Below are 19,347 nucleotides of genomic sequence, written 5' to 3'. Positions count from 1 at the left end.
CTGCAGCCTCCCGTATATCATGTATCAGTGTTCCCATGCTTCAAAACAGCAGTGCTTGAATGAGCGCTCATCAAATGAGCTTTAGTTCAAGCACCTCCATTTTGAAGCATGGGGATGCCATTTTGAAGCATGGGGATGCTGATACATGAGGTGCTGCAGCACATTAATTTGGGTGGCTCTCAGAGCTGCTCTTAATTAAAGTGCTGCTCCCCTTACCCCCAGAGCAAGTGCCCCAAGGTGCCACCCTATCCTATCCTCTGCTACTACTGTAAGTCACTATTTAGAGAGAATTACATTGAGCTGAAAAAGCCTTGAATCAGGCCCTGAATTAGGCAAATGCTCAGTGAAAAAAAGATTATGTACTGATCTTGAGATGTAAGGATGCCTCAGAACACTTACAGAACTGGGGAAAAATAGGGTTACATGCATAATGGTTTAACTAGCATTTCCTAACTTTTTGAGTGCTTGACTTGGCTACCTTAATGATATTTGATTACTCTTTTAAAATAATTACTTTAAATGTATTACTAATATGATAAATTCCATGAATCTTGTATATTTTTTTTTCCTAAAACAAATGCATCCATTCAGAAAATTGCAGTAGTCTGTAGTTCAAAAGCAACCATACAGTACAAATTGACTGTAACAGGTAAGGTAAATGATAAGTTTTAGCTTTCGCTTCCAAAATGGAAGATATTGCAATATTTTTTAAAATCCCTAAAAATAACTAATCCTTTATATTGTGAAAGTAGTCCTTGGAATTACAACACATATTGGGCTTTATTAAAGCTGCTTTAGGTATGACAGGTAGAGTAAGGCTCTATTCTCAGTTATACCCATTGACTTATACTTTCACATTCTTGGCTGCTTGCTCAAATAGCTAAAAAAAGTGGAAATTAACAGTCATTTTTTAAATATTTAATTTCTTGGTATATTTCAGGATTGCATGTTTCACAGGAATATCTTTGGTGACCTGAAAGCATTTATAGATAAATATGCTTTTGATGTACTTGTTATTTTGGCCAACTATTTAACAGAGGAAGAGCAGACAAAGCAACAAATAGTGGTGTACTCGGAAAATGTAGAGCTGTGCAATCAAGTAAGTATTTTTGAGAAGAATAACATCTTTTTATGAAGTAAGCATTGTTTAAAACAGCGTGGGACAATTTATTGTATAATTAGATGGGAGTAAATACAGCATAATCATTTAATGTGATGGTGTGGGCTGTTATAGCACTTTATGCTGCAAGTTCATTATGACTGTATTATTTATATAGCATTAAAAAAGCAGAACTGTATTTACCACTGATCCAAAACCACCCAACAGAAATATCCAGTGGTTTAAAGAAAACAAGAAAGAGATAGATGATTTTACCTTTAGAATATTTTCACCACAATTTTGTTATTATTTGACTTAGCTGTGCGTTTCACTGTGGCTTGCTCAAGTGCTCCAATCACCAGGCCATGAACAAAAAAACAATATAAATTAAAGGGATGGTTCAGTTTAGGCTCTTAAATCAGACTATGGTGCTGCTTTCCCCAGATTTGAAAGCATTCTGATTCAAGTGTCTGGTTTTATTTTCCATCTGATTGGATCCTTGGAATACTATACAGTTTTTGAAATAATAGATCCTGATGGCACCTGGGAGACATGTTCTCAGTAGAAGTGCAAGGATTCAAGTATATGCACCTGATTGCAAGACAGGGGCCAAAATTATTATGTAAAATGTGTAGACTGCATGCAGAGACAATCCAAGCAGGGTGCAGGACCCGGGGCAAATCAGTGTATGCAGGGCCCCGCTCCTGAACGCAAGGAAGGCGGCAGGGTGGCGAGCAGCCAGATGTGAAGCCGGCAGCAACACAGACTTGTTGCACCACTCCGCCTGGCTCTGCAGGGTCCCTCAAAGCGCAGGGCCTGGGGTGGTTGCCCCGATTCACACCCCCTAGGGATGGCCCTCACTTGCATGTATTAAAACCTTTTCAAAGAATTAACTTTCCTTTCCACCTTTGAGATATTAGTCAGCTTTCCTAGAATAGTTAACAATCATCTTTTGAATTTTAGTAATGATGAATAAAACGTAAAAAAACCCAACAGGGATCAAATAAAAAAAGTACATAAATATTATGTAATGGCTTTGAATTTACCGGTTAATGTGTTTGGGGCTCATTAAAAGGATAGGTACAAGATAACTGAGAAATCAATCAAAAAGAATAGATAAGCAATTTATTATCTTTCTGTATTACTTATTTTCATCTATGCTTGCAACAGCTTCCTGTAACATTTTATTTTTCCACAGATTTGCTGTGAGTTAGAAGAATGTCAGAATCCTTGTTTGGAGCTGGATCCTTTGGAATGTGGATGTGACCAAATCCTCATTTATAAGCAAGAAAATTCTTCAGTCACTTGTGATCAAATATTTTTATTAATTAAGGAAGTTATCAATAGGAGACAACCAGAAATGGTATCCAACAGCAGAACTTCATCTACTGAAGCTGTTGCTGGGAGTGCACCACTTTCACAAGGTTCTTCTGGTATTATGGAGTTGTATGGTTCAGACATAGAACCACAGCCCAGTTCTGTCAATTTTATAGAAAATCCCCAAGACCTTAATGGATCTATCCAAGCCCATGCTGATGTTAATATAGACCTTGTGAGTCCAGATAGCGGGTTAGCTACCATTAGAAGCAGTCGGTCTTCCAAGGAAAGCTCAGTTTTTCTCAGTGATGATAGTCCAGTTGCAGAAGGTGCTGCATCTCATCACAGTCTCCTTCCTGGTTTTGATTCTTACAGCCCCATTCCTGAAGGGGCCATAGCAGAAGAACAAACAGCTCAGTCAAGAAACAGCAGTGATAACTTTGATCTTTTCAGTTTTGATCTAGCACCCATGGTTACAGTTCGATCTGAGTCATCTTCTCGTTCTGTTGATTATTCCCCAGCAGATGACTTCTTCCTCAACAGTGATTCATCAGAAGGACAACCGCCTACTGTTCAGAAAGAACTTGATGAGACAAATCTATTAGAAAATGACATGGCTAATTATTCAACTGATTTACTAATGAAAACTAATGAAGACGACAATTTAGTAGAGTTTGACGGTGAATTTAACCATAGGCAAGAAAATCTTGGAGATATGTCTGAAAAAAGTTCAAGTTTGATTGATTTAGTGGAAGGTGATTCTTCGCCAGAGTTATTGAAAGTTGTTGAAACAAGAATTCCACCGACTCCTATGAACAGTCTTGTAGAAACATCACCTTTAGATAATGGACCACCCCTGTTTTTCCCACAAGATGTAATTAAGAAAATTAATGAAATAGATGGTGCAAACTATTCTCCATCTCGTGTCAGGTATGGAAGTTGGTGGGATGGCTTTGATTTAGATACCAAAAATGCTGATGCATGGAGTTCAAGTGAGCAGGAATCTGTATTTCAGAGTCCTGATTCATGGAAAGATCGTAAAACGAGTCCATTACTACGGGAACATTTTGACAGAAGAGCCTCAGATTCTGTATTCTTCCAGAAACAATCAAGGCAGATAGAATATTCAAGAGTAGGTCTGTGGGAAAACCAGTTTAACCCAGTCCAGGACAAACAGAGCCTAGAACTCCAGAAGAAAACTACTGAACATACTTGTGTGCAAAGTGAGTCTATAGAGGAGTCTAAGCAACAAATGGAGGACTTCACTGATTTGTGGAAGTCCAATGAGCCAACACCAGATCCATGGTACAGTACTGTAAGTGAAAATGGGCAACTTGATGCAGAATCTTATGATGTTTGGACAAAGATTGATCATGATGCCACAGAGCCCTTGGAAAATGCATGGAACGTGCCCAAACTGGATACTGAACAAACTTCAACAAGGAATCCTGATGCGTGGGTCATGTCCCAAACTAGTTTATCAGATACTTTAGAAATCACTGCAGACAATGAGTCTGAAAACCCAAACAATCAACTATCACCAGAAGCCTGGAATAATGGGAGAGACTATTTAGTGGAAGAATTCAGAATATCTGAAAATACAAGTTCTAATATGGATGGTGTGCATGACAACCCTGAACTAAGCACAGAAAATCAAAATGTTTTAGGTGACATTAAACCGAGACCAAAACAATTTGAAAAGATGGATGCATTGGAGCTGTATGATAAAAACATGAAGAAAGAAGCTCTGGAAGCTCTGGTTCCCTGGGAAGGCTCTTTTTTGTCATATAAATGCTCAGACCTTAGTTCATCAAATGGGGGTGAAGAGTTGGTTGTTTCTCCATTAGACACCAATTATTCAACATCTGACTCATACATTTCACCTACATTTATAGAGGATGAGAAGGAAGGTGAAGAAAGGCATTTTTACAAAGAAACAATTTTTGATCAAGCAATTAGCTCAAAAGCAGATGAATCTAGTTTTTCTGAGGAAACAGATAAGGCATCATTACCACAAGCATGTACTAGAAATACACCTTATGCAAGCCCCGGAAATGTGGACTTGTGGGATTCACCTCTGAATAATGGCAGCCAGTGGAAAGCAGAAAATTCTGAAATTCTACCAAACACTGATAAACTTTTACTTAATTCAGAACAAATGCTTACTCAACATTTTTCAGCAGATGAGGACGTTGGTGAAAATAAGCATTTTGATGCTGAAGACCCCAGAGTGCCACTTGTATTTAATCAAACAAAGAATCACTTACCTCAGCCATGTAATGAATTGAATGCCAGAGAGACTGCAGCTGAAAAAGAAGAAATAGGGAGCAGGGACCCTGAAGAGGACATTGAGTTATCTACAAGTTCAGACACGAGTAAACATTTGGACTTGACAACAAGTAACTCAGAAAATGAGATTCCACATAAAGATCAAACCCAAGAAAGTATTTATAAGGATTCAGAGCAGAGTACTCAGCTTTCAGTGCAGCAGTTGAATCTGTGGAGTGTACCAATTCAACAGAGCCATCAGGCAGGATGGGAAAATTGTGGTACCTCTCAGCAGCATGAAGATGAAAATACAAGAATGAATGAGGCAAGTGGACAGTTAACCATTAGGAACATTTGGACTGTGCAAGATAGTGATGCATCCCCCTTAATACCATTCAAACCATCCTCTGGTACAGATTCAGAGGAAAGCAAGTCAAAATCTGAAATTCTTAGCTCACCAGAAAAAGTAAGAAACAGTGGCAGTTTTGAAGCTCTGGAAATAGAGAAATCAGAAATAGAAATGCCATTTTCTAATCAGACTAGTTTTGTCAATCAGGAAGAGAGGATTAGATCATTACAGAGCAATGCAGAGTCTTCTTCAGTAATTGTTGAGACAGAAGGACATTCTGAGGATTTAGATGTACATAATCCACAAATATACAACCATAGTATAATATCCAAGTTACTTAAAAATACTGATAAGGAAGGTATAGAGGTAGAGGACGCAACAAGTCCAGAAATGGAAAGTGCCTCTGAAAGCTCTGATAGAGGGGAGGCTATTCAAGAAATGCATTCTCCAACAGTGCTTGACAATCTGGGTATCTGGAATGCCACTGTGAAGAGTAGCTCTCACTCTGCTGCACCAAGTCATTTGATAAATAAAGCATCAGAGGTGTTAAGAGAAGCTCAAGAGAGTTTATCTTATGAGGTCCCTAACAATTTAGACATTTGTAAGTTTGAATTAGGTTCTTCTGAAAATAGTCTTGAGTTAGGGTCTGATACTGAAAAATCTTTTGTGAATGAAACTCTGAAGATTAAATTGCAGGAGAATCCCTCTTCTGGATATGCTGAACTTCATGGTATTACAAATATGCCTATGAGGGATAATTCATTTTTACATGGAATAGATTCTGAGAAAAATGAAGCTTCTGAAAGTTTAGAAATGGAGAGTAAACTTCTAGACAAGGAAGATGTGGATGTCACATCTCTTCATAACTTCCCCCAAACTTTAAGTGTTTGGAATTCACACATGCATGAAGACGTACAGTCCCCTGGAGCAACTCCTGAGACAAGTGAGGTTCTTGATGTGGCAAACACCTGGAGTAGCCTATCCAGAGATCTAAAAATCAAAAGTTATTGTGAAGAGGAGAATGTATGGAGTGGTTCAACAAATGATTATACCTATTCAAATACAACAAGCCCTGATATAAGTGATGCCTCTGTCAATGTCTGGGGGGTCATCCCAGCTACCAATAATCATAGAGAAAATAAAGAGACCTGGAACATTACACATAATGAGAAATTAGAAGAGACTCCTGAAATAAAGATTCCTGAAAAAAAGATCTTTGAAACTAAAAGGCAAGAAGAGTCTGAAACAAGCACTGATCGCAAAGTTCCAATACATTTAGATTTCTGGAATGCACATGTAGACGACGATACAGTATCTTCCTTGTCAAGTCCTGAGGTAAATGAGGATTCAGAGAAATCAGATGCTCTTGAGGCAGAGATAGAAGCAGATTCCAACCAGGGAGCCAATGGACATAAAGTTCTTGAACTACATGGGCCTTATTACGCACATTCTGATGCAACAAGTCCTGAAATAGATGAAAACAGTTCAGAGGATGAAACTAAATTAGAAAAAGAGGAGAAAATGGCTGTTTTGGATAACAGTTCTGAAAACATCAAAGCATGGACTGTAACAAAGGAAAATGATATTACTCACTCACCCATGTCTGATCACAGTATACCTGAGTCTTCTGAAGGCTTAGAACGTAAGGAAACAATTCAGAGAGACGTTCAAGGAAATGCAGACAGTGGCAATCCAGACAGTCCAGATGTTTGGAATTCATGCCAGCTGAGTGGTGATATGTCACCAACTCCTGCAGCACATCATAAGGAAGAGTGTTCTTCCAAGGATTCAGATACTTTGAGAATATCATTGGAAGCTGATTCTAAAATAGAACAAAAATCCAGAGTGGAAACATCTGGATTTCCAGATGATAATTTTGGATGGTGGAATTCAGAAATGCAAGCAGTTGAGACCGTGGAAGGCCAATATTTTAATTCAGAAAATGACTTAGAAATTAATCAGGTAAACACTAAACTGGATGCATGGGGATCACATATACAAAGTGAAGAATTAAAAGATACACATCGAACTGACCCAGGTAGCGATGGAAATCATTCACCCCTTCTATACTGTGAAGAACAACAACAGGAAGACCAGGTGCACTCCATGAATATTCACAATAGTCAAATGGATCAAGACCCTCTCCTGTTTAAAGTGTATGATCCATTCATACTTCGTAAAGAAGAAAAGAATTTAAAAGAGCAGCCATTTGCTATAGTGCAGCAAGATCAAGACCATACTAAAAGTCCTGTTGTAGAAGAGTGTCAACCAGATATACCAAACATATTGGCTCAGGCAAACTCAGCAAGAGATTATGTGGATATGATACCCAGTACTTCAACTGAAGAGGACAAAGTAAATGTTCTTGTTCAAGAACAATCAGATGCAACTGAAACATTAAAACCGTGTAGCTCCCCAGAAAATGCCATCATTGCATATGATTCATCCTTTAAATTGACAGCAAAATTAAACCCAGACAGAAATGAACCAGCTGAAATTCCCCAAACTACATTTATCCCAGATATTTTACAGAGCAATGCCCAGGAGATTAATCGTTCATTCTCAATAGATCCTGATTTATGGACTGATGCTGAACATCTTTTCACTTTGAAAGCAAGTGGTGAAAATCCTGATATATTAAGTAATTGTGACCAAGACAGTAGCTCACAGATGTCAAACAGTCCTGATGTGTGCCAAGAACATGAAGTCAAACATACATCTGCACCATCTTCTTGTGCTTCGGCTGGAGCTGGAGATGAAGTTAGTCACTCGCTTCTTGCAGTGTCAAATATAAGCCAAGAAGCAGGGTTTGGTTTTAAACCGCTATTAGAAACACCCAAAGTAGCAACTTATCCTGAACAAGGCAACTCTGAAAATAATGATGGGACAAATGGTGATGAGTCCTATCAACTGTTATCTTCTGAACCTCATGAACCTTTGGAATTTGGCAGGGAAAATATCTTAAAAGAATCTGACTTAGAAAATAAACCAGCTGTTGTACAAATGGGTTCCGCAAGTTCCTCTGCTGAAGATTTGAGCATGGCTCCTTTAACTCTTGAAGAGATGTGGTATGAAGGTAGCACTTTTGCAAACCAGCAAGACTCAGCTTCAACCAATATTGTTAGTTCTCAAAATGATTTAATTGCCAGCCCCTTATCTTCTCCTGGAAGCTCTGAAGAAGGCATAGAAGATATGAGTGCTGTAGCTGAAACTGGACACATTTCAGCTATTGATCACACAGCAGTGACTAGTGATAAATTAGAAATATCAGATATATGTGTTAGGAGTGAGACTGGCATAGAAGTGAATACTGATAATTCACCAGTCACTAACAATCCATTCAGGACTGTAGAAGAAGTGAGCCAAGCATCACTGTTAGAAAGCAAACAGATGGCAGCAATGGAAAGGCATACAACCGATAAACAAATGCTATCCTTAAAAGACTCACAAGAGGTTGATAGTGAAGGTTTTACATGTGGCTCATTCAGTCAGCATGCTGATAATGTAGTAAAAGGATCTGAAATCTTACTTGAAAGCCAGGCTCCTTTATTTAAAGAATTGCCTAATGAACAATCACAAATCACATACACTTCTCCACCTAGTGTACCATTTGATACAGGAGTCACTGGCAGCAGAGAGAGCACAATGGATAAGACTGTATTAACACAGCAGTTTCTTGACAGTGGTGTAATGGAAATGCCATTATCTTCACATACTCCTCAAAAAGAAGAAATAAGCTTTTTAGAGACCAAAGGCAGCAATACTAATGATCAGCTATTTGGCACACTTGCAGATTGTCCCAAGGAGTATCGTGCATCGAGATCTTTATCGTTAGATTCTGAAGCAATGCTCAATTCAGCTGAGATTTTGACAAGATTAGAACATGAAGCGGAAACAAGTAATACTGATTCACCACCAGATGGAGCCCTAGGATCACCCCATGGTAAGAACTTATGCACTTGCTAGTGAAGCAAGTTCATGAGACAAAGTGTACATAGCTACCAAACAGTAAGACTGAACTTGTATCAGTTTTGAAAGACATGGGTCTTTCTGAAGTCCAGCACTTTGATTTGGAAAGACCTGTATTCTCTCTCAGCTTTTTTGAGATAGGGATTCATTTACTACAAGTGCGTAGCACAATGAGATTCCAAGCTAGTTGGCTAACAGGTATTGCCACCATGTTATATGTTTATTATTATTTATTATTGTTAACTCAGGAGGAGGTTAATAGGGAATATAAACTATGAAAAAAAATAGAAAGTGGATTTATTTTACAGGTTTCATTTGATAAAACAATTTTTGCTAATTGGCTACAACTAAAAAACATTTTGTTTGTTCATTTTTCATTTTAGAAGCTGCTGGTGACCCACATTATAAAGAGAGTAAGCAGAGGACTTCCACTGCAAGCCTTGAGCTGATGCATATAAACAGTAAGGAAGATATGAAGGTAGATCAGACTGCATTACAGATGGATTACATCCTTATGACTAGTGAAGGAAATACATCTGCAAGGAAGGATATACTTAAAACGGAGGAAAGTGATTTTACATTTAACAAAGCTAACGTTGCTGAACAAACAGAGTCTCATGAAGCCTTTTCAGCTGACTCATCAGATACATTTCAGTCAATCTCCATGATAAATGAAAGCAAAGGCCATTCTGTTTTGGGGACTGAATGGGATTCTTTTCACTTAGCACAGAAAAGTCCTTCTATTTTGCCTCCAAACCTGGGTGATGAAAAGAGATCTCCAGAAAGCTGTGGCTGGATAGTGCTAGGACCAAATGAAGTCAATGATATATCACCTGAAGAAATTTTCAGCAGGACAGAGGCAAGGAACTTGGGGCCCAGACATTCTGCAAAAGAGCTGGAGACTGTTTCAGTCCAGGAGTTGACTGACAACACACAAGCTGAAGTTCAGCAAGGAAAAAATCCTCAAAAATCATTTGAACAAAAGGAGTATTCTTCCTTGGATAGTCTGAGTAAAGAGAACAAGAATTCAAGTATCACAGGGACAGATGCTCTTTTATTGCAGGTTGTCGGTGATGACGGTGAATGGGAAGTGTGTTCACAACAACATCCTAGAAGTGACATGGTAACTGAACAAGAAACAGAGGTGGAAACAGAATTTCTCAGTCATGAAAGAGAACCAAGCCAAATATCAGGGTAAGGAAAGGTCCATATGTTCAGTTTATGAGATTTTTCCAGGAATCTATGGTTTGCTATTAAAGGACCTGGGGATTATAAAGCTTTGACAGAACATTCAAACACAAACATATTAGTTTTCCTTACAGGACTGAAGTATTCCTATATTCTCCACTTTGGTTAGTAGTATCACAACATAAATCCATTCAAAATTATTTTATAATAATTTCATAGTTGGTAGGGTTGGAAGGGACCTGAGCAGATCATCAAGTTGACCCTCTGCCATGGGCAGGAAAGAATGCTAGGGTCAAACGACCCTGGCAAGGTGATTATCTGGCCTCCTTTTAAGACCCAGGGGTCCCTTGGAAGTTGGTTCCAGATCCTAGCTGCCCTGACTGTGAAGTAGTGCTTCCTGATGTCCAGCCTGAACCTCCTCGCAGTCAACTTATGGCCATTATTCCTAGTTACTCCTGGTAGTGCTCGGGGGAACAGGTTCTCTCCCTTTCCCCGCTGGTCCCCCTTGGTAAGTTTATAGACGGCCACCAGATGCCCGCCTTCTCTTGTGGAGGCTGAACAGGTTCAGGTCCCGTAGCCTCCCCTCATACGGCCTGCCCTGCTGCCCCTTGATCATGCAAGTGGCCCTGCTTTGGACCTTCTCAATGCTGTCCACATCCCTCCTGAAGCGCGGCGCCCAGAACTAGATGTATTACTCCAACTGCAGTCTGACCAATGTCGCATAGAGGAGGAGGATCACCTCCTTGGACCTGCTCACGATGCATCTGTGGATGCATGGCAAGATGCAGTTGGCCTTACTGACCACGTCCTCACATTGGTGGCCCATGTTCATCTTGGAATCAATTATGACTATATAATATAATAATATATATAATATTGTATAATAGAATATAATAATATTGAAGGGAGAAATACCCTTTTCCCTGGGTAGACACTGAATGCCAAGCAGCTGTGTTATAGGCTAGGGACAGAGATTATACAGAAACCAGTATAAGTAATCAGAAACCTGTAACAGAACAGATGCTCAGTGCATATAAACCCATTCGAAAAAATGGCTGAAACTGGTCTGAGATAAACCTGGTTGAATGCAGTATCAGACTTAACTGGGTCAAACTGGTTTATGCAATGTCTATCCCAGACCCCTTGCTGGTTTAAGTTAAACCAGAGCCCCCAGCATCCCTGCATGCTCTCTGGGCTGGGCAGGGCTCTTAGCTCCAGAGAGCTGGGCTGGCCTCTCCCCACTGCTCCCTGGCTGCAGCTCCAACAGAGACTTGCAGGAGCTCCAGTAGAGACTTGTAGGCACAGGGCATCTGCCTGGCTTCCTCCTCTTCCCCACCGACCCCCACCATTTCCTGTTGAATCAGGGATACTCCCCTCCCCTCTGTCTTACACAGATACCTCTCAGCATTAGCTAGCATACCACATGCTGGCTATGGTCCTTGCTGTGGGAGGTGGGACAAAGGCAGACAGCACAGTGTCACTTAAGGCTTTTTGGAGCTAATCAACAGGTAGCTGGTAATGTCCCTCCATTCCTTCCTTGGAACTAGTTGTTTAAGAAGAGGTTGAACTAATGAGAGATACTTTTGTTTGCTGATGGGCTGATAAATGCTCCTTGCTGTGTAACTAAGTGCTGTGTAAATCCCTGCTGGCTCCCTTGCTGACCAGCAGTTGGGGGTGGGGGGGAGAATGGATGACCCCTTCCTATCCAGAGCATCCTGCCAGGGCCTGGCCACACTCCCAGTCAGCTCAGCACTGAAGGAAGGGAAGGGAGGGCTGCTCTAGCACCCCCCGGCTTCTAGCCTGAGCCATTGCATGTGTGTGCCTGCATTTTTTCAGTCCAGGGCGGATATCTGTACAGTTACAAACTGATTCAGCCTAGGCAGGTTAGACTAACTTCAAAGATTAAATCAATACAGGCTCAGGCTTTTTGAATGTCTGTCCCTAGCCATAATGGGAAACGGATAACGGGTCTGTTTTGAACTCTTCATCACTGGAGGTATTCAAGAAGAGGTTGGACAGCCACTGATAAGGAATAATCTAGGTTTAGCTATGCCTATATTCTACTATGGGTATTTTCAGTGCTTCTGAGCTTTGCGGGTTCCTGAACAGGTCAGGAGGGAATTTCATCCCCCCCTCCGCCCAACAAGTACATGTGTCAGTGTTTTTATAAGTCTTCTTCAAAGGCATTGGAGGCTGGTGCAGCCAATGCTGGGGATTTTGACTGTGGTATGCCCATACTCCTGCTGGGACTTTAACCTGGAGCTTTCCCTAGTTTAAGTGTTTGCCCATCTGCTCAAGGTCAAACCAATTACCATATTTGGGGTTAAGAGGGAATTTTATGCCATGGTCAGATTACTATGGATTGATGGAGGTTTTTGCTTCCTCTGTAGTGGTGAGCATGGCCCTCTACTCGGGATCTCAAGAGCATTTATTTACAACCCTTGCCACAGGAAGATGTTGGCTGCTGTGGTCCCCCTGTTTTACTTGTGGCAGGTCAGGGTATTATATCTTATGTTATCTTAGGGTCGGTTGTGTAGTTTTGTTCAAGGTTAGATAATGGATTTGTATAGGATGGTTTGGATGGGGGTGATCCTGCCTCAAGCAGGGTGTTAGAATTGGTGACTTTTGGAGGTCCCTTCCAGCCTTACTTCTCTATGATTCTCTGTGCTTCTATGAGTCCAGCAGGGGGCTGGAAGGAAAGAATCAAGGGCCACCTGACTACAAGATGCTGCCATGAGGCTCTGTGGGGTTTGGAGTGAAGGATATCCTGTCCAGTCCTATTTAGGAGAAGGTATTTAGATGAGGATATCAGATAAACACAATCCAACCAATACTTTTGCTTTCTAGGTGAAGAACAGGAAAGTGGTCGTACTATAGGGATTAAAAATGCAACCATCCTTACAGGGAGGGAAAATGTGTGTGGGCATTCATACCTCAATGACTTCAGTTGCAGCATTCCCTTCCTGTGTCCTTTCCCATTCTGACTAGACCAGCACCTGAGGCATTATGCAAATATTTTTTGTTCTAAATGATTCTTGTCACTCCCTCCCTTCAAGCCGACTGTGGGTGTGCTACTGGTGACTCTTCCCTTCCAGGTAACTTTTCTCTAGGGAAGAAGGGAGATAATGGTGACTAACATGTTTTTGCTAATTATTGCAGAATTTTAAGGGTGGAGGTGCTTGATTTTATATCCTGCTATACCCTAAGGGGCTTGAGGTGAGTATGAGGGGGAAAGAGGGCTCTCCTCCAGAGGACACAGCAGAAAGTAGGGCTTAAATCTATTGGGAAAGAGTGGGCTTGGCATGATACAGTATTGAAAAATAGATCTATAGATTAACTGTGGTCCTCACTTTATAAAGAAAAGAATCTAGAAAGCATAAGGGAAATTTTCCTTTAGAAATTCAGTATAGAGATTTAATTGTCTTGTACTTTGTTTATGTGAAACATCCTTATGAAAGATCTTGCTGGCTAGGGACAGAAGTTACACATAAACCAGTTTACCATAAATCAGAAACTGGTTTAAACTTGTAACAGAACATGAGTTCAGTGCACATAAACCAGTTTCAAAATGGCCAAAACCAGTCTGAGATAAACTTAGTTGAATGCAGTTTCAGACTTAACTGATTGAGGTCAAGCTAGTTTATGGAACTTGTGTGCCAGACCCCTCCCTGGTTTAAGTTCAGTCAGAGTTCTCCAGCTTCCCAGCATTCTCTGAAGCCTTGGGCTAGGCTGTCTGTTCCAGCCAACCAGGGTTGACCCTGCCCTGCTCCTCCCTAACCAGGGCATTATCACTGCTCCAGCTGGCTGAGAAATGGGTGGGGAAATCCTGCTTTGGAGTGCAGCTGGGTCAATCTGGCAAGGGGGCAGAAGCCCTTGCCAGGCATCCCCAGACCCTTACCCCCCTTGCTGCTCCAGCAGCAGGAGTGGGGGCAGGGCCAGACCCCAATAGCCTGAGGGGAAGCAGGTATTTAATCCCTCCAATGTGGGGTGGCGGGGAGGGTGTTGCATGAGCACCGATAGGCTCTGCTTGTGCACCTGGGGCTGTGCAGACAGGGCCATGGTGTCCAGACCCCAGTAGCCTGAGGGGAAGGGGTAGAGGTTAATCCCCTCATTGTAGGAAGCAGTCGTGCCAAGACCCTCAGAGGAGTGGCCAGCCAGCCATGGGGAGGGGGCAGGAGGTTGCAGGGGGTGGGGAGAGCCCAGGCTACTTACTTAGCTTGACTTACCACTGCCTCCCACTGCAGCAGCATGTCCTGGGCTGGGGCAGTCCCAGGCTGTGGGGGTCAGAGCCCACTGGTTCCCACCTCCAGCCCCATGTGGGGGCTGCAGTTCTAAGGCAGGCTGCAGCTGCAGCACAGCTCCCCACCCCACTCCCTCTCCTGACAGCAGTGGCAGCGGTGGAGGCAGAGTGAACTATTGTGGCAGGTGCAGGTGAAGCACCTGTCACCTGCTGCCTTCTTGTGGTGGTGCTGGGTGCTCAAGATAGGCTGCTGTGGGCCAGGAGTGTGTGCAGGCAATGAACTGTGCAGCCTGGTCTGGCCTGACCCCATGGCCTGGGAGTACAGCCTGCTCCAGCCCAACCTTGCAGACCAGGGAGTTAGGCACCAACTGGCTTGCAGCAGCCCACCCCTCCCTCTCTTGGCGGCAGCAGCAGAACAAACCATTACAGCAGGCAGAGGTGAGGCACCTGTCATTCACTGCCTGCTCGTGACAGTGCCAGGATCTTGGGATGGGCTGCTTTGGGCCATTCACTGCCTACAGCACTGGGCTGCAGGGCCAGGCTAGACTGGGCTGCACTTCTGGGCCATGGGGCCAGGCTGGACCTGGTTACATTGGTCTGTTGTCTGCCCCTGCCACTTCCTACACCCCTGGCCTGCAGCAGTGCCCCCTCCCACCCCCCAGCACCCAGGGCTGCCCTGAGTAGGTGGTGGGTGACAGGTACTTAACTCTACCACTGCCTGCACTGGGAGAGGGAGGGGGATGGAGACCTGTGCTTCAGCTGCAGCGTGTCTGCAAACCATGGCCCCCACATGGGGCTGGAGTCAGGAAGTGGATGGTGCTGATCCCTGCCCCCTGGGGCCACCCCAGCCTGAGCCATACTGCTGCAGCAGGAGGTGATGATTTGGGCTCCATAACTAGCCCTGGCTCCCCTGCCTCCTGCTGCCAGGTCATATCCCCGCTCTCAACCCTCTCCCTGTGGCTGGCTGGCCTCTTCTTGGGGGCACTTTGCCCAGGGTGCTGCTGCCTGCAATGGGGGAATGAAACACACGTCTTTCCCTCAGCCTACTGGTGTTTGGCTGCTGTAGAGTTTATCAGTGTAAATAAGCAGAGCCCCTCCCCTCTCAAATGCAATGTGGGGATTAAACCCCCACTTCCCCTTAGGCTACTGAGGTCTGGCTCTGCTCCTGTTCCTGCCTCCAGCTAGTGAGTAGAGGGGCTGGGGATCCCTGACAGGGGCTGCTTCCTCCCTCCCCCTCCATGCAGACCCTGGCTGGGGTACCTGCAGGCCAGAGTGGGGGTTTAAACCCCTCCCCAATCTTACTCAGGCCTGCCCAGTCCTGGCCATGCCCTTTCCCTCCTCAGATTAGTTTTCTATGGGCTGAGGGCTCACTTTAGCTCCCCTCAGCTTCTGGCCTGAGCCACTGCAAGTGTGTGCCCACATTTCTGGAGTCAAAAGTGAATGTCTATTCACTTGCAAATTGGTTCAATCTATGCAGGTTAGACTAACCTGCAAAGACTGAATCAATTCAGACTCTGCTTTTTTGAATGTCTGTTTGTAACCCCTTTCTATACACAGACATTGTGACTTAATCTGAAACAAAAAGCCTGATCACATTCGCAACTTCTATTACCACTCATGTTTTAGGATTCCTGAACTTTTCACTAGCAACTAGCAATGCTGACAACAGGCCTTTCCCCCCTCAAGAAACACTGCATGCATTAGTGCTGTAGTATATCCTGATAATTGTATACCCTGACAGGATGTAATACATGAAGCAACTTATATTACAAGAAGCTTACTCACACTCAGGTATGAATAAGATTAATGGTGGTAATTTCAGAATCCAAATTGTTCACTTACTGTGTACTTCTTCCTCCCAGACCTGTTAAAGAAACCTTCCCCATAAGCAGTTCTACATTATTTTAAGGGACAAGTCACAAGAGATTTTTGCTTGCTATTTTTAATTTCTAGTAAATATGGAAGCAGGAGCAGGGCTACAATGCTGTGCAAACATGTGAGTTGAATGGTGCAATTCCTGGGCCCAAAGTTAAAAACATGCATAAGTGTAGGATCAGGGCTTTATTTTATCCAAGAATTAACATTGTTAGCTGCTCTGCAAAACACAAAGGAAAAAGACAGTGTACCTATCTCAAATTGTTTATAATTTAAATAGACTGGCAGCACAAGAATGCTGTAAGGATAGCTTAGAGGATTTTCTGTTTATTTTTGTACATCGGTGACATATTTTAGTGGCACAGGTTAGCATTTGCTGCTGGTAAGGAAGAGAAGAATCTTCAGGAGGAGTTTGGCTGCAGAGAAGGTGGGCATTTAGCAGCAATGTAAAGGAAATCAAGGTCTGTCCCAGTGCTTGACCCTGACACACTGAAAAACAAACCTGATTGACAGGCAGAATGCTTGCTATGCAGACAATTCCAAGATTCCTGACCAAAAAAAAGTCCATTTTGGAATGAAAAAGCAGAATTTTTAAAATTTCCCACTAAATAAGAACTCTGCAGGGTGGGAGGGGAACACCTCATTTTGACTCTAACTCCAAAGCACAATTGTCCTAGTCTGAGATGCCCAGCTGCTGGACCCATGTTTCATTAGAGATTCAACAAAAAAAAGGTTCAACAAATCAGCATTTTCCAATAAAAAAAGTGCTTAGCTGGAAAAAACCTGACCGCCCATATTCAAAACAAATGGCAAGTAGAAGAAGAAAATGGAAGTGTTATTTACAAGTGTAAAGTAGCTGGGGTTTGTTAGCTCTCAGAAGTGTGAGTCAGCTGTCAGCCCCTCTGTTCCACTAAAAGCATTTTAAATTAACAGCTGCCAAATGCTGACCCTGCGTAAGTCACCCTGATTAATTACATGGGCACACATCTACTAGTTTGCAAATGCCTACATGTCAGTGATGTTATCATCACTACGCAGGAAGTGAATATGGTTTCAAATATCTGTTTTAAACTTGTTCTTTTTTATAAGCCATCACTATGGAACCAAAGCAATTTCTGAAGAAACAGAACAGTAAAATCTGGGCATTGTTTTAATGAGGTGCCTCAATACATGGAGGAGATTCTGATCTCACAGGGTGCATCCACATGTGCAATTAATGCAACCTGATAAACTCCAGAGCACCTGGAGCTGGAGTACACTACTCCTGGGGACAATATCTACACATGCACCTGGGACAGCAGTACTTTGAGTCAGGGTGGAGCAGGCCCAAGCTGGCAGCAGGCTTGGGGGTGGGTTGTGGGGGAAGGAGGCAGCCCTGTGCTCCAGGTGGAGGTGTTGAGCCACAGCTGGGCTGGCTGGGGAATGAGACTGCTGAAAATGCAGAGGCTTGTGGCTAGGCGGCAGCCAGGAGTCTGGCTCCCTGCTGCCTGGGCTGACCAGGTGTAATTTATGCCTGCAGTCGCTGTCTACATGCATAATTAAGTGTGACAAAATGCTCTGCCATAAGATAGTACTGTTGGGGATGGTACTATCTTATGGCAGAATTCATTAGTTTACTGTAGCCTAATACTGGTTCACGTGTAGACTGTGATGCTTTATTGTAAAGCTAATTAGCCTATGCTACAGTAAAGTTCACATGTACATGCACCCCAACATCTGGGACCCAATGGATGCTTATACACAAGCAGCAAGGCTGCTCTGATGCACTGTAATTATAGTCTCAATTAATTAATGGTCTCCAGTGTCTTGTGTATTAGCACTCCCATACTGAAAAATGGTGGTGAGGGCACTTTAAATAAACTTTGTTTGATGAGCTTTAGTTAAAGTGGTCCTGCTGCTATTTTTCAGTGTGAGGATGCCGATACATGAGATGCTCTTAGAGATGCTCTGATTAAAGCCCTCCTCCCCACCCCCCACCTCCCAGAGCAAGTGTTTAAATGCTCAATATTTAGAAGTCTCCTACTTTTATTTGGGAATGTAACCAGACTTTTAAAATTATACTGCATGCTGGGTGCCATCTTCTTTTGAAGATTTAGTCCCAGTTGTGAGTGTCAAGCATCTGAAAGTCTGGACTCTGTGTTACAGCAACTATTAACAATGGACAGCAATGGTATAAGTACTAGAGTAGGCAAGGCTCAGGCTTTTCAAAATAAGTTTCCTTGGCACCATGATAACATCCCTTGCACCTGCACTGCTGCTGACTCTTAATGTAATATACAGGTATCAGCTTTTCTACCATGGACACACTGTTATATGGTCAGCTCTTTCACTTCTGACTTTTGCAGTTTAATACCAGCTGCCTTTCCCATAGCTATGGATATTTCTGCTCTCAGTACTGATGTAGCAGATTCCAAGAGAAGTATGGAAAAATGAGCCTATTATGTTGCAGCCGTAGTAAAGACACAGATAAATATGTTTGCCTAATGGAACAGGACAAAAAAAGTTTATGGTAGCCATTATTTTCAAGATCTACAATGGTTTTATTCAACCTGTTATATAAATAATCTGGCAAACAGCAACTTGTGAATTACTCTGATATGGGGTAAATGTCTAATTAATGTTTTAGTGACATTTCTGAAAAGCAAAACATATCCTCCAACAGGAAATCCCTCCTCAGCAAGAAATTCCTCCAGAGACTGCTATTATAGCTGAAAAGGTTTGTTTTAGTGGACAAAAGTTTAAACCATCAAAATGCAGAAAAACATCTCTTAACCCTCAAATCAGTAGTTGCCCACAGGTGGATTACTATGACAAGGTACTCCCAAAGAGGCATCTATGTGCCCACCTGCAAGAAGAATGTTTCTTCTCCTAGGCACTAGCACCCTGAGCCACAACAGTTTTTAGGCAGCTGTAGGTTAATACTCCTTTAGGCAGACTCAGAAGGCAGCTTCCTTATAAACACCAGTCTGCTTATTATACATGGAGATAGCATCTCTCTATACCAAGAGAGGCCAGTACAGGTGCAAAAAAACCAAGCACAAA

The 19,347-nt window shown here is 42.6% G+C and overlaps 1 protein-coding gene across 4 annotated transcripts in view; it reads left to right on the top strand.

The window, feature by feature from the left end:
• Positions 1 to 19,347, top strand: part of PRUNE2 (prune homolog 2) — a 204,592-nt gene that overhangs the window by 119,491 nt on the left and 65,754 nt on the right. For all 4 annotated transcript variants that reach the window (XM_019555153.1, XM_019555152.1, XM_019555151.1 and 1 more), the window contains exons 7-9: positions 941 to 1,099; positions 2,298 to 8,976; positions 9,386 to 10,196. In XM_019555153.1, the coding sequence (XP_019410698.1) occupies positions 941 to 1,099; positions 2,298 to 8,976; positions 9,386 to 10,196 (7,649 nt within the window). The remainder of the gene's footprint in view (positions 1 to 940; positions 1,100 to 2,297; positions 8,977 to 9,385; positions 10,197 to 19,347) is intronic.

The sequence above is a fragment of the Crocodylus porosus genome, unplaced genomic scaffold (assembly GCF_001723895.1).
Source record: "Crocodylus porosus isolate Cpor-Errol unplaced genomic scaffold, CroPor_comp1, whole genome shotgun sequence".
In the NCBI taxonomy this organism is placed as follows: Eukaryota; Metazoa; Chordata; order Crocodylia; family Crocodylidae; genus Crocodylus; species Crocodylus porosus.
This window is presented reverse-complemented; position numbering and strand designations above follow the sequence as displayed.